Genomic DNA, 22,159 nt, shown 5'->3' with positions numbered 1-22,159 from the left:
GGCATATAGCTGTTCATAATAGGTTTTTAAAATCGTTTGTATTTCCTTGGTGTTGGTAGTGATCTCTCCTTTCTCATTCATGATTTTATTAATTTGAGTCTTCTCTCTCTTCTTTTTAATAAGGCTGGCTAATGGTTTATCTATCTTATTAATTCTTTTAAAGAACCAACTCCTGGTTCTGTTGATCTGTTCCACAGTTCTTCTGGTCTCGGTTTCGTTGAGTTCTGCTCGAATCTTTATTAACTCCCTTCTTCTCTTGGGTGTAGGATCTATTTGCTGTTTCTTCTCTAGCTCCTTTATGTGTAAGGATAGCTTTTGTATTTGAGTTCTTTCCAGTTTTTGAATGGATGCTTGTATTGCGATATATTTCCCCCTTAGGACTGCTTTTGCTGCATCCAAAAGATTTTGAATGGTTGTATCTTCATTCTTATTAGTTTCCATGAATCTTTTTAATTCTTCCTTAATTTCCTGGTTGACCTGGGACCTTCTTATTGAAGTGGATCATGGCATATGTAATCAGGTAAAATAAAAAGTTACTATGGATGAGGCGGCCCTAATCCATTTATATGGCGTGCTTATAGGAACACAAATTTGGAGACAGACTGTGTGAAGGAAAAATACCATATGAATATATAGAAGGAATCTGGAATCCAAGGAATGCCAAACATTGCCAGAAAACCACCAGGAGGCTAGAAGAGAGTCATGAAACATATTCTCCTTCACAGCCTCCAAAATAGGCAGAAATCTGTTGGCATCTAGATGTCAGAATGTTGACCTCCAATCCTTGGGAAAACGTTTTTCCAATGTCAGTTGCCCTCTTCCCCTGGCTTGCGGTGCTCTGTTATCTCAGCCCTAGCAAACTACTACAGTCACTCCTCAGAAGTCTGCTTTCTGGGCAGCAGCAGCATGGCTGGGCTGCTTCCAGTGGTGGTACTCTCTGTTTCACAGCCCTGGGAGGGGCATCCTGTCATGTGCTTTCCTTCCCTAGAGTGTTGGATTTTCCTTCCCCAGAGGCTTGCTTCAATCTCCCAGACAGGCTGACTAAGGCTCCTGTTAGGATCCATTCTGTCTGGGGTTGTGCTGAGACTGTTCAGGTGTCTGGGAGAAATAGAGCAGGTCCCTGCTTCCTCCAAGTAGCCGACAGGTCAGAAAATGAGCCTTGGCCTCCAAATTTGGTATCACATGACGTTCCTGGAATTGGAACACAAGCACTGTCCCATGATTTCTCTCTGGTAGTGGAGTTGGGCTGCCTCAGGGCCTTCCAGGAGCCGGCCATGGGAAGACCTGGTCACTCTTGGAGCTAAGTGCAGTTGAGCAAGCAAATCTTTCTCTATTGTTATTACTAGTATCTCTATTAAGCTTATTGATATTCCAACCCATATCTCCTGGAGTCTGCCATGGGAAGATTTGTACACTAGTCTATTCGGTGTCTGGGGAAGTTGGGAAACTGCTCATTCAGATGGGGATCCTACTGCACATGGTACAGGTCACATGTGTAACTGAAATTTTTCCCTTGGATTCCCACAGAGGAGGACAACAGACTTCAACGCCAAGGTTACCTCACTGAGAATCCACTGAGCTGTTGTCACTAAAGAGACACTTCAATGTTTTGTAGTGTTTAACATGAACTGAAGTGTTTTCTTATTGAGAGTGAGTGTCATCATTTGACAGTAAGTAAACCAGAAGCCCAGAGAGACTAGGTACCCAGGAAAATGGGGTATGTTGAGAGATGCAATCCAGGTGTCCTTGATTCAAACCCTGAGACCCGTGGGGCTGAGGTGGACTAGGTTGGAAAGAAGGAAGTGTGTCCTAGGCTGGACAATAGGGCTTATGTCCCCCGACTCACTGCCATCCCCATGCCAGCTGATCTATAAGGAGTCCCCTCACCTTGCATTGGAAGGGTCAATGGGGTCATGTTCCAGGTTAGAAATGGAGAATCTGTGGGGTGGTGGAGGCTGTTTGGCTGTGCTGTGCCCTGGTCTGGGTCCTGCTGGCCTCTGCTCAGCATTACTGCTTGGTCTTCTAGCACTGATCTCCTGGGCCAGTGAGAAAGATTGGGATCTCGTGGCCCTCTCCAGTGAACAGTCGAGTCTTAAAAGTGACCAGAGGGCCTGCAGTTTCTGGAGATTCTGGGGGTCCAGTATGCCCTTCTGGACTGAGCTTCAGGGTCGGAGTCATGCTCAGGGTCCTGTGGCGGCTGAGCCTGTAGGCAGGTCCTGGGAGGCAGTACATGGGCAGAGAGTGTGGAAAGGGACGTTAGGGTCCAGATAATGATGGGGACCACAGATATCTGTTTCCTGATGCACAGGTGAACCTGGCCACCCCAAGCCTCCCCATGTCCTCACTGGTCCCCTTGAAGATGCTTCTCAGGGGGTGGAGGATAATCTCTGTACTTGTGATTTGGCTTCATGTATGTGGCTCATGTAGAGCGATGCTCATCTCTTGACCTTTTAGGCAGTATTCATCCCTCCGTTTTTGAAAATCTTAAAGGCTGGGAGAGCAGGGGCATGTGGGGACATTCTGTAGCTGTTATTGTGAAACATTCACATTAATATTCCATCTCTTCTTTGCGTGTGTGTAAAATACATAACAGAAAAATTTCATTCTAATATTTTTATTTCAACGTCTTCCTTAAGGTTGGAAGTCCTCATCCTTACCTATTAAGTTCCTCCTTGAGGTGTCTTTCACATGACATTCACATCATCTAAATTCAGGTGTGATAAAAATAGTTAACTTTCTTTTTCAATATTGATATTAGAGGAATCAGTCTGCTGGCAGGAATGTAAAGATCACTAGCAGCGAAAAACGTATTCACATCCTTTCGAGGGGAAAGTGTGAGCATACTTGTCATTGTCCCTGGGATAGTTTTAACATGTTAGGTGGCAGCATGACTGCCAACACTCTCTTTATTCAGAGACTGTGGTTTGTGGTGCTCTGAACAAATTTCATGGGGTTGAGGGTCGACTGTGGTGTCATATTGTCACTGTTGACAGGCTGACCTGTATTTCACAGAAATGTTTTCCATCCATGTATCTGGGTAGGGTGGGGGTAAAGGGAAATCTCTGAACAAGATTTGAGGATAGAAGTGAAGCATCACCCGTGTTTCGTCTCACTTCTGTGGTCGCGCTTCTTCTGGTCACTTTATAGGCAGCAGCAACTACCCAACGTCCCCCTTTCACCATCCAATGGATGTGCCTCTCCTATTGCCTTTCAAAACCCAGAGCACCCAGTTTGTCTGGATCTTTTTTCATTGTATAAAAATACAAGGTATGGTCTAGGGACTGAAGTGGGTACATTGGTCACCTGAGGGAGAAACCCCCGTTTGTAGGTACGAAGTGGCCTCCTCGGGTCTCCGAGGACCTGTCAGGGATGATAGCCTTCCTGCGCTGGGTTCCTGAAGGAGACTGAGTTGGAGAAGCACATGTGTAGGAAATCTGGGAGGACTTGGAGAGGTTAGTCTGAGCAGAAGGAGAGACGCCCACATTGAGACATCAGATGAGGTCCCCTTCCTGCAGGAAGGTGGAACCTTCCTGGACCTCTGACCCTGAGGCAGGGCCTTGGATCGTGGACTCAGGCCATATTTCAACAGAATGTCTCTAGGGGTTGAACCCTGGGGAGACAGATTTGTGAGCCATAGCACTTGGCTGTTAGGAGCAGCTCTGTGAGCTGTGAGAGGGCCTGCAGGGGTGAGTGGGTGAGTGGTGTCAGAAGAGGGGATGGAGGCGACCCACAGTGTCTGCTGCACTTGTCTGCTCCACTCAGAATCCCAGATGCTGAGGACCTGGGTTTCAGGAGCCCAGCTGAACTGGGAATTTCTGGTTTTTAATCCAGGATCGTTGGGGAAAAAATGTAGCCCAGTGACAACAGTATGGAATTGAAAGTCTCTCTGTGTCTTCCTTCCACCCAGGCCCTCTGTCTGGGATTCATCCCCAGGAGAGACACGAGACAGCCTAGTCCTGTCAACCTTCCATTCCCCCTGAAGCTCCCTGTACAGAGCCTGCCTGGAGGGCTGGGGGAGTGGGACCCTTGGGAATCACACAGGAGGGGCCTGGGTCACACCTGCACCTCCTCTGTGCACAGACAGGCCTCCTGGGGCCAGAGGAGAGGGTGACAATGATGGGGGAGGGGTTTGTGTCTCACTTCCCTCTCAGCCTGTGTCACTGTGAGCCTTAGCACTGCTGTCCCACACCTCTCCGTAATACTCAGACTCATCTTAGGCCCAGGCCCCAATGATGGTTAGGGAGGCCCTGTTCCCTGAGTTGGAGCCAGAGAATCAGGCAGGGATCTCTGAGGGCCAATTGCTATCATTATAGATAATCAGCAGTGGGCGCTGGCCAGGCTTCTGCTGGTACCAGTAAACAGTTCTCCCTCCAATGCTGTCTCCACCACAGGTGATGCTGGTGGTCTGTCCCAGGTTCACAGTCACTGATGGCAGCTGAGTCAGTACATAGGAGGCTATAGAACCTGCAAGAGAGACGAGGAGAGGTGGTTTTCCCACTGGAGGCCTCATCTCAAGGAGAACCCCATCTGCTTGACCTCAATCACTGGGATTTTCTTGATATATATATATATATATATATATATATATATATATATATTTAATGGAGTTCAATTTTTTAATAATAAATTTATTTTTATTGGTGTTCAATTTGCCAACATACAGAATAACACCCAGTGTTCATCCCATCAAGTGACCCCTCAGTGCCCATCACCTATTCTCCCGCACCCCCCGCCCTCCTCCCCTTCCATCACCCCTAGTTCATTTTCCAGAGTTAAGAGTGTCTCATGGTCTGTCTCCCTCACTGATATTTCCCACTCATTTTTTCTCCTTTCCCCTTTATTCCCTTTCACTATTTTTTATATTCTCCAAATGAATGAGACCATATAACGTTTGTCCTTCTCGACTGACTTACTTCACTCAGCATAATACCCATCAGTTCCATCCACGTCGATGCAAATGGTGGGTATTTGTCATTTCTAATGGCTGAGGAATATTCCTTTGTATACATAGACCACAACTTCTTTATCCATTCATCTTTCGATGGACACCGAGGCTCCTTCCACAGTTTGGCTATTGTGGACATTGCTGGTATAAATATTCGGGTGCAGGCGTCCTGGCATTTCACTGCATTTGTGTCTTTGGGGTAAATCCCCAGCAGTGCAATTGCTGGTTCGTAAGGCAGACCTATTTTTAACTCTTTGAGGAAGCTCCCCAGTGAGATACCACCTCACACCAGTTAGAATGGGGAAAATTAACAAGGCAGGAAACAGCAAATGTTAGAGAGGATGTGGAGAAAGGGGAACCCTCTTGCACTGTTGGTGGGAATGTGAACTGGTACAAGTTACTGTACAGAGAGCCACAGTCACACTCATTGCACTTGAGCATAGACAAGGGGATTTGGACTCATTGGGGTCACAAACCAAGACCACAGTATCCTCTCGTGTACTCTGGGAGAATGTCACCCGACATGTATTGGCAGTTTCTCATAATGACTCCTTTTGAGTCCTCAAGAGATGCTAAACCCTTGATGAGTGTTTATAGTCTGCACTTCAATGAGGCATAAAAAAAAAACAAGGTGCATGCTTCAGGCACAAATGTTCCACCAGTTGTTTAAAGGAGGAAACTAAGATCGAGAGATAGAATATTTTCTCAGCCTCACCGAGCGATGAGCAAGTGGTTTTCAATGCAGGACACAACACAGGCCTGAGTTACCATCCGTCCCTGCCCTGCCCTCTTACCATGCTCCTTCTCCCCTTATCTCAGCGGTTTTGGGACCCTCCAGTCATAATCCTCTCTTCTTTCTTCCAGTGTCTGTCCTCATTGAATCTGTTTGGAAGGGTGCTGAGATCTTCATGGTGTTGGAGTAGTGTGTCCCTGGGAAAAACAGCTAGTTGGCTGTGAGTCTATACTGCAAGGACATTTACCCTAAAGAAACCTCATTCATTGAACCTGCACAGTCTAATGTGTAGCTACAAGGTGCAGATAGATGCTGAGAATAAAATATGACTAGTCCCAATGGAGATGGGCTGTAGTTATGAAGGATCCATGAGATTTCAAAGACTTAGTATAAAAATAAAGTAAAATACATCAATGTTTTTACATTTAATTCATATTGCATTATAGTTTCAAGTAATAGAACTAAACAAACTGGACTGTGAAATCAAATGCTATTCATTTTTTCTCTTTTTCACAATGTAGCCGCTAGAAAAATTTTCCCAATGTATTGTTTTGAATTTTATTTCTTTTTTTAGAAAGATTTTATGTATTTATTCATGAGAAACACAGAGAGGGAGAGAGAGGGAGAGACACCGGCAGATGGTAGAAGCAGGCTCCATGTAGGGAGTCTGATGTGGGACTGGATCCCGGGTCTCCAGGATCATGCTCTGGGCGGAAGGCGGTGCTAAACTGCTGAGCCATCCAGGCTTACCCTGAATTTTATTTCTGATGCCCCAGTTGCTCTGCAAATCCCCAGTAGCAGTCACTTGCTTTTGGAAAAAAGTGAGAGAATCTTTTGGAGCATTCAAAATAGGCCATGTCATAGCTTTGAAAGCACAATGAGAGGCCACAATTTGGTGGTGAAGACCAGGGATTCTGGGGATCAGAATATCTTGATTTTCTGCTGGATTGGCCACTTTCTAGCTTTTACCTCAGGCAAGTTACACATCTTACATGCCTCAGCTTCTGCACCTGCAAATTGGGGTGATGATCAGAATGCTTATTCATAGAGTATTAGCGATTAAAGAATTCAATAAACGTGAAGTTCTTGGAATTGTGCTTCATATGTGTTAAGCACATAAAAGAGTTTTACTCCTTCTTCCTTTTTTTAAGTCCTTTATCAGTAAACATTTAGAATAGTCACTGGAGTTCAGAGAATTAGGGATAGTATGGAAACATAGTATGTCTTAGGTTTGGGATATTGAAACTTGGCAGATTTTTGAAAACTCTAAAATCTCTCTCATTCATTCTCACTCTCTGGATCTATCTCTGTCTCTATCTCTACCTCTGTCTCTCTCACACACACAGACACACAAAGAAACACATTCATTCGGGGAATATAAATAATAGTGAAAGGGAATAAAGGGGAAAGGAGAAAAAATAAGTGGGAAATATCAGAAAGGGAGACAGAACATGGAAGACTCCTAACTCTGGGAAACGAACTAGGGGTGGTGAAAGGGGAGGAGGGTGGGGGGTTGGGGTGACTGGGTCGATGGGCATTGTTTTGGGCACTTGACGGGATGAGCACTGGGTGTTATTCTGTGTGTTGGCAAACTGAACACCAATAAAAATAAATTTATTATTAAAACAAGAAACACATATACTACACCACAGACCATGAGAGGCACTTGTCTTTGTCATAGGTCACAGGAGGCACATCCTCTCAGTCTGCTGTCCTGCTTGCTGGGTCGTTGGGACAGGAACATTGTCCTTGTTCTCTAACAGAGACAAAGCCAACATGGATGTCCCTGCAGAGTTAGAGCAGGAGTATTTATGCTGGTCTACACTGTGCCATATGTGTCTTCTTATCCCGGTTGTCTCACTGGAGTTGGCCCTACTTGTAACCTCCTAGTTCTAGGAAGGAGAACATAGTTGTGTAGAAACTGCCACCCTAAATCCCAGGGGTTGACACTCAGTGTGCGTCCTCTGACTCAACCACAGAGGGCAGCATGGAGGCTGGTTGGACAGGGGCGGGCTGGGGGGCCTCAGGCTGGGGTTTTTGGCACTGAGGGAAGAGACCCTGGGACAGACAGACCAGGACACCTCTCACTGACCCCCTCTGGGCACCAGAGAAGGGCAAGAGGCCTTAAAAACGCTCAAGACATGCCATGTCCACAGCAGAGCTGAGGCGGGCTCAGGAGGACCTAGACCTGCAGTTGGAGGAGAAGCAGATCAGCTTTATGTTCTGTGGGGACTCCATCACCAAGGCAGCTGGCACTGGACCCCTCCTACGATGATTAGGAGATCCTTTTCTCACTCATAATCTGACTGGGAGAAAGTGGAGGCCACCCTAGACATGTTAGTCATTCGCTCACTGTGGAGAAAATCAGAGAGCAGGGAAAGGCCTTGGTGTCAACACTGAGGCATGGGCCATTTAGGAGATGGTCAGGGTTTCTCCGGGGCTGTCAGTTATGCCCCACCTGAGCCCTGAGAACTCTGTGGTACCCATTCAACAGCAGAATCCCCATGGGAAGGGAGAGATCAAACATGGCAAAGAGACATGTGCATTGATTTATGTCCCCTGCTCCCAGCTTCAGATGCTTAAAACCCAAGCCCCAGAATGTCTCAATGGGACCCTCTTACTGAAGAGGATCATGGCAGATGTAATCAGTTAAATTACAAAGGTTGCTATGGAGGAGGCGGCCTAATCCATTTACACTGGTGTGCTTATAAAAACACAAATTTGCAGACCGACTCTGTGAAGGAAAAACACTGTATGAAGATAGAGAAGGAATCTAGAAGCCAAGGAATGCCAAACATTGCCAGAAAACCACCAGGAGCTAGAAGAGGGTCATGAATCAGATTGTCCTTCACAGCCTCCAAAACAGGCACAACTCTGTTGGCATCTAGATCTCAGAATGCTGACCTCCAAAATATGGGAAAATGTGTTTCCATTGACACCTGCTCCCTGGAGTGTCAGGTGTCCCGGCGTTTCACTGCATCTGGATCTTTGGGGTAAATCCACAGCAGTGCAATTGATGGGTCCTATGGCAGGTCTACTTTTAACTCTTTGAGGAACCTCCACACACTTTTCCAGAGTGGCTGCACCAGTTCCCATTCCCACCAACAGGGCAAGAGTGTTCCCCTTTCTCCACATCCTCTCCAACATTTGTGGTTTCCTGCTTTGTTAATTTTCCCCATTCTCCGAGGGGGCAAAATGGTGGAAGAGTAGGGTCCTGAAGTCACCTGTCCCCACCAAATTACCTAGATAACTTTCACATCATCCTGAAAACCTATGAATTCGGCCTGAGATTTAAAGCGAGAATGGCTGGAATGCTACAGTGAGAAAAGTTCACGCTTCTATCAAGGTAGGAAGACGGAAAAAAGGAAATAAAGAAATAAAATGCATCCGATGGGGAGGGGCCCCGAGGAGCCGGGCTAAGGCCTCGACCAGCGCCCCCAGGACAGGAGAGCCCCGCCAAGAGGAGTAGGAGCTGCACCAACCTTCCGGACAGAAAGGTGCTCGCAGGGAGTCTGAGCAGGGTCCAAAGAACCAACTGCTGGTTTTGTTGATCTGTTCCAAGGTTCTTCTGGTCTCTATTTCATTGAGTTCTTCTCGAATCTCTATTAACTCTCTTCTTTTGCTGGGTGTAGGATCTATTTGCTGTTTTTCTCTAGCTCCTTTAGGTGTCAGGTTTGCTTTTGTATTTGAGTTCTTTCCAGTTTTTGGATGGATGCTTGAATATGTGATGTATTTCCCCATCAGGACTGCTTTTGCTGTTTCCAAGATTTTGAACAGTTGTATGTTCACTATCATTAGTTTCCATGAATCTTTTTAATTCTTCCTTAATTTCTTGGTTGACCCTTTCATCTTTTAGCAGGATGGTACTTAACCTCCACATGCTTGAAATCTGTCTTGTGATTTAGTTCTAATTTCAAAGCACTGTGGTCTGAAAATATGCAGGGGACGATTCCAATCTTTTGGTATTGGCTAAGACCTGATTTGTGACCCAGTATGTGGTATATTCTGGAGAAAATTCCATGGACATTTGAGAAGAATGTGTATTTAGTCGTGTTTGGGTGTAAAGTTCTGTAGATATCTGAGAAATCCATCTGGTCCAGTGTATCATTTAAAGCTCTTGTTTCTTTGGAGATATTGTACTTAGAAGACCTGTCGATTGTAGAACGTGCTACATTCAAGTCACCAAGTACCAGTGTAATATTACCTAAGTATGTCTTCACTTTGGTTATTAATTGATTGATATCCCTGGCAGCTCCCACATTCGGGGCATATATATTGAGGATTTTTAAGTCCTCCTGTTGGACAGATACTTTAAGTATGATAGAGTGTCCCTCTTCATCTCTCACTACAGTCTTTGGGATAAACTTTAGTTTATCTGATATAAGGATGGCTACCCCTGCTTTCTTTTGAGGACCATTGAATGGTACATGGTTCTCTAACCTTTTATTTTCAGGCTGTAGGTGTCCTTATGTCTAAAATGAGTCTCTTGTAGAAAGCAACTAGATGGGTTCTGTTTTTTATCCAGTCTGACACCCTGCACCTTTTGATGGGCTCATTAAGCCCATTCACATTCAGAGTCACTATTGAAAGATATGAATTTCTCCCATCATGATACCTATTCAGTCCCTGTTTTTGTGGATTGTTCCCCTGGACTTATTCTATCCTTTACAGAGTCCCCATTAATATTTCTTGGAGAACTGGTTTGGAAGTCGCATATTCTTTCAGTTCCTGCCTATCTTGGAAGCTGTTTATCTCTCCTACTATTCTGAATGAGAGCCTTTCTGGGTAAAATATTCTTGGCTGCATGTTCTTCTCATTTAGGACCCTGAATATATCCTGCCAGCCCTTTCTGGCCTGCCAGGTCTCTGTGGAGAGGTCTGCTGTTAATCTAGTATTTCTCCCCGTAAAAGTGAGAGATTTCTTGTCTCTTGCTGCTTTAAGGATCTTCTCTTTATCTTTGGAATTTGCAAGCTTTATTATTAAATGTCAAGGTCGTTGAGCGGTTTTTATTGATTTTAGGGGGGATCTCTCTATTTCCTGGATCTGAATGCCTGTTTCCCTTCCCAGATTAGGAAAGTTGTCAGCTATGATTTGTTCAAATTCATATTCTGGACCTCTGTCCCTTTCTGCACCCTCGGGAATGCCAATTAAACATAGATTTTCCCTTGTGAGGCTGTCATTCATTTCCCTTAACGTGTCCTCATTATCTTTTCATTGTTTTTCTCTTTTTTTCTCAGTTTCCCTCCTAGCCATCAATTTGTCTTCTATGTCACTCACTCGTTCTTCTACCTCGCTAACCCTCATCCTTAGGACCTCTAGTTTGGATTGCATCTCATTTAATTGATTTTTAATTTCTGCCTGAATAGATCTAAATTCTGCAGTCATGGAGTCTCTTGAGTCCTTTATGCTTTTTCTTAGAGCCACCAGTAGCTTTAAAATAGTGCTTCTGAATTGGCTTTCTGACATTGACTTGTAATCCAAATTTTATGACTCTGTGGGAGAGAGGACTGTTTCTGATTCATTCTTTTGAGGTGAGTTTTTCCTTCTAGTCATTTTGCTCAGTGCAGAGTGGCCAAAAAACAAGTTGTCTTTGATAGAAGGGTGAACTCTTCTCACTGTAGCATTCCAGCTGTTCTCTCTTTAAATCTCAGGCCGAATTCCTAGGTTTTCAGGATGATTTGAAAGCTATCTAGGTAATTTGGTGGGGACAGGTGACGTGGGGACCCTACTCTCCCGCCATCTTGCCCCTCCTCCTCAGACATATCTTCAATCACCACCCATCCTTCATCTCCTCTGCCTCTGTTTCTCCAGTGACTCATCTTAAGAGGGCAGTGAAGTTGTCCTACCTAAACAGAGGATTTATTCAATTGTTTTGCTATTTCTCTCTGTGCTTCAGTCTGAACAGTTTCTATTGCTGTGACTCAAGATGACTAATGTCTCCTGCTGCAGCATCCAATCTGTTTTCAATCTCATGTCTGCATTTTTCCATCTCAGAACATGTGGTGATCATTCCAGGGAGTTTTAAAAGATTTGGTCTTTGTACAATGTCTTCTGTATCTGCTCCTACAAATACGGTCATTCATGTGCTTACAGGTGCAGATTACACAGTCACAATAAATGTGTCAATATTTTCGGCCAATTCGCTGTGTTCAGAGCTCGCTTGCAGGGATGGGAGGGGGGCAGCCTCGGGGCCTCCAGATGTAGGGACTTGGCTGAGACCTACTCATGCTCTGTGTACAGGTCCCTGGCGTTGGAGGAAGGGTGATACAGATAAAGAAGGGACTTGAGCCTCACTTCCCCATTGGTCTGTGTCAATGTGAGCCTTACCACTAATGTCTGCTGACTGGCAGTAATAGCCTAGTCGTCGGCTTAGCCCCGCTGATGTTCAGGGAGGCCCCGTTCCCCAAGTTGGGGCCAGGGAATTGCTCAGGGATCCCTGATGGCAGATCACTACCTTTATAGATAGCCGTAATGGGAGCTTAGCCAGGCTTCTGCTGGTTCCATTGGACAGTTTTTTCTCCAATGTTATCTCTACCACAGGTGGTGCTGGCCCACTGGCTGAGGTTTACACTTGCCAATGGCTGCTGAGTCAGCATATAGGACGCCAAAGAACTTGCAAGAGACAGGAGGAGAGGTTGACTTCTGGCGCCAGGTCTCATCTCAAGCAGAAACCCACCTGCCTGGCCTCAGTCCCAGGAATTCTCTGGTTTTTGTTTCCACCTTCCCCTCCTCTCAGTGCCTGGAACTCATGGGCCTTGCTGGTGGATGGGGCTTGCACAGGCTGAGAGGAGCTGGGGTAACCTCAGCCAGAATATTGTTGGTCCTGAGCTTCTTCCTCTCAGTCTGCCAGCTGCCTACTGGTGATGCATGCAAGTGGTCAGGGGGCCACCTTGGGGACCAGGGAGGCACCACGCAATAAATGTCCCATTATTGAGCAACTCTATGGGGAGAATCACCACATATAATTCTCCAGAGAAAACTTTCCACCCTCCTTTAACCTAAAAACTCCCTGGAATGATTATTTCCTGCAAGGGATTCCCACGTAAGACCGACTTTCTAGTTCATCAGGTTAGTAAGTACTTTTTACTTTATATATTTTAAAAGATTTATTTATTTATTCAGAGACACACACACACACACACAGGGAGACAGGCAGAGACACAGGCAGAGGGAGATAGACGGCCCATGCAGAAAGCCCAACACAGGACTCGATCCCAGGACCCCAGGATCATGCCCTGAGCTGAAGGCTGTGTAAACCACTGAGCCATCTGGGCTGCCCGGTAAGTAATTTTTAGAGGAAGGATTGCAATTGTACCTGCCATTCTTTCATGAGTGAGGAGAAAATGATTTTCTGTCCTGCATCTCTCACTCCCACGAGGGTGTCAACCTGATGAGCCAGAGTGGAAATAGAGGAAACTTCTGGTCTTCTTAGTCAATTGCTCATCTGGCCTTTGAACCTCAAGCAATTGTGTCCAAATAAATTTCAAAAGAACAATGCAAAGAATCATGAAGAGAAATTCCATTGATGTACAAGTGCTATTTAAGTCTTGGAAGAAAGTCCTTCCCCTCAGAGGACAGACGTGCCCTGATGCAGCCGTGGCCACCACTCATGGTCACTTGGTTGAAGGTGTGAGTACATGGGGGTCAGACCTGAGCTAAGGGTCAGAGCTGCCTGGTGCAGGTGATGGGCCCTGGGCCCGGGGAGGACAGTGTTCCAGGAGGAAGTTACCAGGTGGCCCCCAGGTGGTGTCTGCACTTCCTTTACAGATTCTGTAAAACCCTGGGAGAAGGGCCTGGGGCATCAAGGATGTGTATCTCTCTCAGAAAGCCCCAGGGAGCCCTTCATGGGGTGGGCACACCTCGCCCAAGACCCAGAGGTGACGCAGCCCCTGGGGCCCATCCAGGCCACCTGCACCCAGGAGAAGAGGATTACCACCAGACCGTGCTGTCTGAGACACTGTCTCCCCTCCTGGGTGACACTTAATGACCTCTGTGCCCACATGATGTATGTCATAAAGTCTCTAGAGACAAGGTAGCCAGCTTTGCATGAAAAGTTTCGACCTGTCCCCTGAGATGTAGAGGAGCGAGCAAGGACGGGGAGGGGAGAGAGCAGAGAGCTTGTGAGAGTCTCCTCCCTTTAAGGGTAGGTCCCAGACCAGGGAGGACACCTGATCCTGAGGCCTGACCAGCAGCTGCTCAGAGGGCAGGAGAGAGGGAGAGCCGGGCCATGGAGGAGGGTGTGTGTCCCACCGCGCATCCTTCTGTGTCCCCTCCATCACTGCTGGGTGCTCCCATTGCCATGGTAACTGTAACATCAGGGGTCAACTCTCTTCTGGCCCTCAGTCTGCTCATCCTCAGTGGGGCGGGTTCCCCATGTTACAGCTTCAGAATTGGGCTTGGATGGTCACTCATGTCTGTATGACTGGCTGGGGGACTGGCTTGGCTTCTGCAGGGCAGAGAGGCATGTTCACAGGTGAGCTCATTCCCCAAGCAGTGGATCCTGTGCCCGCCCAGGGTGGCGGACATGGAGTGAAGGTCAGCCTCGTGTCAGGGGAGGCAGGGTGTACAAGTGAGAGGGGGCGAGTAGAGAGGGCCTGAGAGAGATAGGGAGGCTGAGTCTGCAGTGACTGTCCCAGCCCTAAGGAGGGAGCTGTGAGGACACAGTTGATGATAGGGCCCTGATCTCATGGAGTCTGTTGGGAAGGACAGCTTGGCCCTGGAGCCTCACACTGTGTCTCCCTGGGGTCCTGTCACCTGTGCCGGGAGCTGTCGAGTACAGGTGAATCTGCTCAGAGTGTTTTCCTCGGAGGACCAGTGCCACCGGCTCGACCGGGAGCTCTTCCACCCACCGATGCCCAGGCCTCACCCTCCCTCACCTCTTCCACCTGCACCTGCGTCCTGGGGCTCCCCCCTCCTCTGGGGACTGTGTGTTCACTGAGCTTCACAGGGTGGGGGTCCAGGCTCCATGGAAAGTCTCACTTCCTCTGCTTATCTCCCTTGGTCCTACTGGGCCCCCTGGGACAAGGGCCTTAATGTCCTACTCTGGGCACCTGAGCTTCATTCAGTTCGGAGCCTGTACTGATATGTGAAATATGGTTCAAGATTAGTTTCTGTCGGGAGCCTGGGTGACTCAGTGACTGAGCATCTACCTTTGTCTGGGGGCCTGATCCTGGGGTCTTGGGATCAAGTCCTGCATCGGCTCCTCGCAGGAAGCCTGCTTCTCACTCTCCTACGTCTCTGCATCTCTCACTGTGTCCCTCATGTATAAATAAAGAAAATCTTAAAAAAATATACTCTGTGTCCAGCCACACGAGTGTATTCTGGGGTTGGGTGATGTCCCCGGGAACACTACCTGCCCGGCTATGGGGGTACCTAGTGTACCCAGTCTCCTTTCAGCTCCTCCTGGGATGAGTCAGGATAAGAGAGGGCGCTGGCTGGGGTGAGTTGTGCTGTCGCGGGGAAACTGATGTCTCTGCACACCTGGGTCAGGCAGGGGTATGTATGAATTCAGGGGATCCCGGGGGCTCCTGGTTTGTGATAAAGTCATGACTGTACCTTATTCCAGTTCAGCAGATCTGATAATGACCAGAATTCCGAAGGAAGCTGTAGTCCCGCCCAGTTGATGGGATGATCACTAGCTCAGGTGTTTTCTGAAGGAAGGGGCTCCTGGGGTTTGTGGTGAGGAGAGTAGTTACAGACCTCCTCTGAGCACAGGGTAGTGGCTGAAATGAGCAGCACAGAAGGATCCAGTGTTTCTCCTTCTGTGGCAGGAATGCACCTGGCTACATTGTCATCAGATAGTTTCATTTCCTCCACCTGTGTCAGCCCATCAGCACCTAACTATCAGGTGTGTCCACAGGAGCAAACTTTCTATCTCAGTATCGACGTTGAGGATGACAAATCAGGTGAGACAGAGATTAATATCCCTAGCAGACAAAAGAGTAGCTTGTATCCTCCTATGGAAGAAAGAACTTATGTGTGGTTGTATCGGAACAGTTGCACATTATCAGGTGGAAGCAAGGACCCGATATTCCCTTTATTTGCAGGCTGTGGTTTGTGTAGATCTGAGTAGGATCTCCTGTGGACAAGGGGGGACACGGTGGCTTCTTACATGTTGCATTGACAGACTGAACTCATTTCATACCATTGCTTTCTGTCCATATTTCTGGGTCAGGTGGGTGTAGAGAGATATTCTTGTGCAGGACATGGGGTAGACCTGTGGCCGCACCCATTGTGTGTCTCCTGCCATTGCATATCTTCTAGCCATTCTGTAGGATGAGGCAACTGTCCCGATTCTCCCCCAGTCACCATCAGGGTGGATGTGACTCTCCATCTGTCTGTAACAACCTAGAGCACCTGGTGTGTCTGGTCCTTTCCTCACTCTATAAAATAGATGAAATGATCTCATCTCCAGGGAGGTTGGACACGCACACTGGGGATTGGGGGAGAGAACTAGAGAGGTTGTGGGTATATCCTGGGGCCTTCTGTGCTCTCTGAAGACTGTGGCTGTGATGCCGGCCACCCTGGAATGGGATCCTGGAAGGAGGCTCTGAGATGGAGAAGTGCCTGTGTAAAAATTCTGGGAGGAGAAGGGATATCAGCTTGGGCAGAAGGAGGGTGACCCACAGGGATGAGCCATCAGATGAGGCCTCCTTCCTGTAAAGTAGCTCATCCCTGGGACCTCTCGGGACCTGGGAGCATGAGGCAGGGCCGTGATCCAGCATGAGGACATCATTTCATCTGAGGCTCTCTGAGAAGGGGACTGAGCCTGGGGCAGTAGGTTTCAGGGCCAACAGCACTTCTCCACGAGTTGCACCCCTGTAGGCTGTCAGGGGCTCTAGGCAGTGGGGGGCCGTGTGAGCCAGAAGAGAGGTGTGCGTGACCTCGATGTCTCCTGCTCCTGATAGGTCCACACAGGGAGGGAAGGCTCCACCAAGGTCCCTAGGGCTTCAGGAGCTCAGCTGAGTGGAAACACTGGAGTGCTCAGCCTGGTCATTTGGAGGAGCATTAGCCCAAGATGGTGATGGAAATTTAGGCGCATGGCCCCTGGCCAACGTCTCCCGTGTCTTTTTCTCCCCAGACCCTCAGGCCCCTGTTCACAGCCAGGCCTTGGGAACCAGGGCAACTTAGTGCTGTGAGCTGTAAATGCTCTCCTGAACCTTAGGTGCAGACGTGCTGAGGAGTGGGTAGGAAGTAGGGTTTGGGACCTCAGATGAGGGGGCCTGGGGCAGACCTGCTCCTGCTCTGTGACCAGCCCCGGGGTGGAGGGGAGGGTGACACAGATGGGAGAAAGGCTTTCTGTCTCACTTCCCCATCTGCCTGTGTCACTGTGAGCCTTAGTACTGCTGTCCCACACCTGGCAGTAATAGCCTCGTCCTCGGCCAGGGCCCCGCTGATGGTCAGGGTGGCCGTGTTCCCCGAGTTGGCGCCAGAGAATCGCTCAGGGATCCCTGACGGCCTGCTGCTATCATCATAGATAATCAGTACAGGGGCCTGGCCCAGCTTCTGCTGGTACCAGTAAACACTTTTACTTCCAATGCTGTCTCCCCCACAGGTGATGCGGGCCGTCTGCCTCAGGGTCACACTCATGGATGGCAGCTGTGTCAGCACATAGGAGGCCACAGAACCTGCAAGAGAGAAAAGGAGAGGTGGGTTCCCACCTCTCGGTCTCAATTCAAAGAGAACCCCATAGTGCCTGAACTCAGCCCCAACAAGTCTCTGGGCATCTGTTTCTACCTCCCCTCATCTCACCCCTGGTACCGTGGGTATAGCTGGTAGATGGAGCCTTTGCGCAAAGGAGACAACATTAATTTTCCCTGGGTCGGGGCAGCCCCTCAGGCTCTCACAGAGTGAGTGAGCTAGTGCTAAGACTTCACTCCTCCAGCCTTTTCATTCAGGTCCTACCCTCTCCAGGCACCCTGTTCTGGACTCAGGGTCAGTTTTTGGCTGGTCCCAGAAACTTGCTGCTGTCCTGGGTATGACCAGGGCTCAGTACCTGTGCAGAGAGCCAGGAGGCTGATGAGGAGGGGGGTCCAAGCCATGGTGGAGGCAACCTGATTCTGCTCCCCAGGTCCCAGCCTGGGCAGAGGTTCCCCCCAGGCCTCTCTTATCCCCTTGCTGGAGACACCTGCTGGTCATGCAAATCAGCCAGGGCTCAGGGGCTCCTCCTGAAGAGCTTGTGTTTTGAGAGCAGGGCTGAGACCCAAGGGACAAGGAAGTGGATGGGAAGCCCCTTGCAGACCCAGCCTCAGACCTGGGGACTGTGCTTTAATCTCTGTGTCTAGTGGGGTCTGGTTTCCTCCCTTAGATTCTGTAGCCTTTGCACCTGGGAGACATGAGGAGCCTGAGGGCAGTGCGCGTCCTATCCCATATCCCTGTTTGTGAGCATCAAGCCTCAACAAAATTCTCCCCTTGCTAAGGGCACATGGAGGTCTTGCAAGCCCTGTAGGTGTGGTAGCTTTCTGAGTATGCGGGTTTTCCTGGGGCAGGACATAGATGCTGAGCCTAAGTGTCCCCAGGGTGCTCTCAGTGCCAGAGACAGGACCAGACCTTCAGTTAAGTCTGGCAGTGAGTGATATAGCAGGAATGGGGTGGCAGGAGAGCCATGAAGTCCTGGAGCTGGGCTAGTGACAGAGGCAAATCTATGAGACCCCTGAGTCTGAGAGACACAGGTCAGAACTCACATCAGGGTCCAAGGTTATACTGCAGAAATCCTGCACCTTTCCCCTCAGTCTCAGGGCCCAGTGACTCAGCCCCCCTCCTGTTAGAACCCCTGATACCAGGCTCACCCCCTATGCAGGTGGCTTCACCAGGTCATCTCTGCTGCCCCCTGGTGGCCGCTCCACGCTGGCTGCAGGAGGCCCAGGGAAGTCCCTGGTCCAGGTGGAGATGGAGAGCCCACTGCTCACATCCTTGTTCCCTGCTCTTGCCCTGCTGACCCAGGGCAGAAGTTACTCTTCTCTTCATGGACCCTGCCAGCCTCTAGACCAGGCAGGTGGGGTCATATTCTCCTTGGACATTGGTATAAGCACAGCTGAGGAGGTGACGGCCCCTGGGGCCTCAGAGCACACACTTCTGGGTTGTTGGGCTGTCATGGGTGGGGTGCAGGACTGGGTGCCTGGGGGACACAGGACACAGAGACTGCCTCTTACTGGTGCAGACTTAGGGTGCTGGGCCCAAATAGTGTGGTGGTGGCTCCTGCTCCACATCCAGGGATCTGAGAACACTCAGTGAACATTCATTCAGCCCCACTTTGGTCCGGGAGACATTCTGTCCTGGGGATCAGTGTGAAGGAGACAGAGGCCCTGCCTCATAGATTTATGCTGTGAGTGGGGGAGCAGGGTGGACACCCTTGGTCTGGTGACACAGCACACAGTCTCTACCAGCTTCTCTCCTATATTCATACAATATCCAGACCATTGCCACGTTGAGATTCCTCTGGGTCAGGATCGACCCTGTGGTGCAGCACTTGCCCAAAGAAGTGTCGAGTCTGGGGTCCTTTCTGCGGACATTGCCTCTTTTGAGGGAAAGAATGAGACTAGACAAATGGATCTGAGTGGATCTCCTGTGGACAAGGGGGACTTGGTGGCTTCTTATGTATCGCATTGACAGACTGAACTCATTTCATATCATTGTTTTCTGTCCATATTTCTGGGTCAGACGTGTGTAAAGAGATATTTTTGTGCAGGATGTGGGGTAGACCTGTGGCCACACCCATTGTGGGTCTCCTGTGGTGGCATGTCTTCTGGCCATTCTGTAGGACGAGGGCACTGTCCCCATCCACCCCAAATTACCATCAGGGGGGATGTGACTCTCCAACTGTCTGTCAGAACCCAGAGCACCTGGTGTGTCTGGTCCTTTTCTCACTGTATAAAAATAGATGAAGTGATCTCATCTCCAGGGAGTTTGGACATGCACACTGGGGATTGGGGGAGAGAACCCGAGAGGTCATGGGTATATCTGGGGCCTTCTCTGTTGCCTGAGGACTGTGGTAGTGATGCCAGCCACCCCGGAATGGGTTCCTGGAGGTAGACTCTGAGATGGAGAAGTGCCTATGTAAAAAATCTGGAAGGAGTGGAAGGAGAAGGGATATCATCTTGGGCAGAAGGAGAGCAACCCACAGAGATTCACCTTCAGATGAGGCCTCCTTCCTGCAGAGAGCTCTATCTTTGGGACGTCTCAGGACCTGGGAGCATGAGGCAGGACAGGGATCCAGGCATCAGGATATCATTCTTCTCAAGCTCCCTGAGAAGGGACAGATCGGGGGGCAGCAGATCTCAGGGCCAACAGCACTTCCCCACGAGTTGCACCCCTGTGAGCTGTCAGGGACTCCAGGCAGCAGTGGGGGGCTTGTGAGTCCTGAAGAGCAGTGTGGGTGGCCCCCGTGTCTACTGTCCCGATCTGTTCCATGCAGGTGGAGGGGTCTTTACTTATGGCCTAGGGCTTTAGCAGCTCAGCTGTTCTGGGAAATTTGGACATTGATCCTGGTCAGTTGTGTGAACAGTGGCTCATAGCACACGGAGAATGTAGAGATAACGTGCACTAGAGAAAAGGCTCCCCGTGTCTTTCCCCACCCAGGCCCTAGATCTCCAGTTCATACCCAGGCCCAGAGACCAGGGCAACCGAGTCTCTCAGCACAAATGCCCCATTGTCCGTCCCTGTGCAGAGCTCCTGGTAAGCAGGGGGTGGGGGTGGAGGCCGGGGAACTTCACATATGAGGGCCTGGGCCAGACCTGCCCCCTGCTTGTCCATAGGCCTCCTGTCGGCAGAGGAGAGGAAGACCCAGATGGAGAAGAGGATTTGTCTCACTTCCCCATCTGCCTGTGTCACTGTGAACATTTCCACTGCTGTCATAGGACTGGCAGTAATACTCAGCCTCGTCCTCAGCCCGGGCCCCACTGATGGTCAGGGTGGCCGTGTTGCCCGAGTTGGAGCCAGAGAACCGGTCAGGGATCCCAGAATCCTGCTCATTATTTTTATTGATTAGGAGCACAGGGGCTTGGCTTGGCTTATGCTGGTACCAATATGCATATCTTTTCCCTAAGACATCTCTCGAGCAGGTGATTGTTGCCATCTGTCCCAGGGCCACCAACACGGAGGGAGCCTGATTCAACCCAGTGGAGGTCATGGAGCCTGAAATACAGGAGAGGAGGGCTTGGTGTGAGGCCTAGGGGCTTATCCTAGGGACCCAATAGTGAGGTTTTGCTGAGGCTGAGCTCAGGGTTCAGGTCAGACCCATCTCCATCCTGCGGGGGCCGAGGGGCTGCACAGGGCCAGGGACAGCACCTGTGCAGAGGGTGAGGATGGGGAGCAGGAAAGGGGTCCAGGCCATGGTGGGCGTGCCCAGAGCTCTGCTTCCTGAGACCCAGTGCAGGGCAGGCTCACCCAGGCTTCTTTTATTCCCTCCAGGCACAAGAGGCAGTGATCCTTAGTAGTTATGCAAATGTAATCCTCCCTGGGACTCTAACTGTGTTAGCCATTTGAGAGGCAGAACAGGTGACTGAGAAGGATAGCAGAGTCCCCAGCTGCCTCCATGAAGCTTTCTGGTCCAAAAGGCACCTTTGAGAGGCACTTAGGTGCCTGAGTTGGTTAAACATCTGCCTTCTGGTAGGGTCTTGTCTCAGGGTCTTGGGCTCAAGTCCTGCATTGGGCTCCCTGCTTAACAGGTTCTTCCCCCTCTCCATCTGCCCTCCCCCCTACTTGTTCTCTCTCTCTCAAATAAATAAATCTTTTTCTTTAAAAAAAATGAAAAGCACCCGTTGGCTTCCAATTCTGGCATCACAGTCAAATTCCTGGAATCTGAACTTAGGACTCTGTCGGAAACGACGTTGCTTGAGTGCTGTGCTGGGGTATTTCAGGGACCAGCAGGAGTCTGTCCGTGGGGTGATGTGGGTCAGCTAGAGATGCAGAAAACCCCTGATTCAGGGAAATGGGTGTCCTGTGGCTCAATACCCTCCTCCTCCTGCCTCTCAAGTCCCCTATACATCCCCCAGACTCTGTGTGGAACCAAGCCGGGCCTGTCATTTCAATGGGAAACCCTCTGCTTCTGAGGTTCCTTCATCTCATCTACTGGGGAGTTTACTTGTTCAAGAACCCCCAGATGTTGGAGATTCCTCCCAAGTCTAACCTGCAGACACGTGCTGCTCTCATCCCTACAACAGCCCTCATCCCACAGGAGACCAGAAATTGGCCATCCTAATTTTTTCGTCAGTGTTCCATTTAAACAAGTGAAGGGCATGAAGAGCTACTGGGAGCAGTCTTTAGACTTCCTGGTCTTTGTGTGGGTCCCCAAGGTCACACATTCCCACTGGTGTGAGCTCTGGGGTTGAGACAATGTCCCTGCAGGGAGCAGATCCTGTCACTGCACAGGGACAGCCCAGTGACAGGGCTGTGGCCTGAGCTAGGAGAACCCACCTCACTCTGGAGACAGTCTCACAGGGAGGCTGCTGACACCCCTTCCAGGGACCAAGGTCTCCCTGTTC

At 49.4% G+C, this 22,159-nt stretch overlaps 1 protein-coding gene, 1 long non-coding RNA gene and 2 gene segments (V, D, J or C); all 4 read right to left on the bottom strand.

The window, feature by feature from the left end:
* Positions 1–22,159, bottom strand: part of LOC112664875 (immunoglobulin lambda-1 light chain-like) — a 123,628-nt gene that overhangs the window by 79,327 nt on the left and 22,142 nt on the right.
* The window catches only part of LOC118352450 (immunoglobulin lambda-1 light chain-like), a 131,601-nt gene that overhangs the window by 92,922 nt on the left and 16,520 nt on the right, over positions 1–22,159 (bottom strand). The gene's annotated exons all lie outside the window — the stretch shown is intronic.
* On the bottom strand, positions 4,198–15,257 carry LOC125753738 (uncharacterized). Its single transcript, XR_007406196.1, has 3 exons — positions 12,994–15,257; positions 5,740–5,875; positions 4,198–4,464 (listed from the first exon to the last, which is right to left on the bottom strand). It is a non-coding gene; the product is annotated as an uncharacterized LOC125753738 (long non-coding RNA).
* LOC118352333 (immunoglobulin lambda variable 3-25-like) lies at positions 20,351–21,141 on the bottom strand. The segment is given in 2 exon segments: positions 20,351–20,810; positions 20,964–21,141. Coding segments are annotated over 2 exon segments (471 nt in total).

This window comes from Canis lupus, chromosome 26 (assembly GCF_003254725.2).
Source record: "Canis lupus dingo isolate Sandy chromosome 26, ASM325472v2, whole genome shotgun sequence".
Classification (NCBI taxonomy): Eukaryota; Metazoa; Chordata; class Mammalia; order Carnivora; family Canidae; genus Canis; species Canis lupus.
The sequence above is the reverse complement of the archived record's forward strand: the minus strand, read 5'-3'. Positions and strand labels throughout refer to the sequence as shown.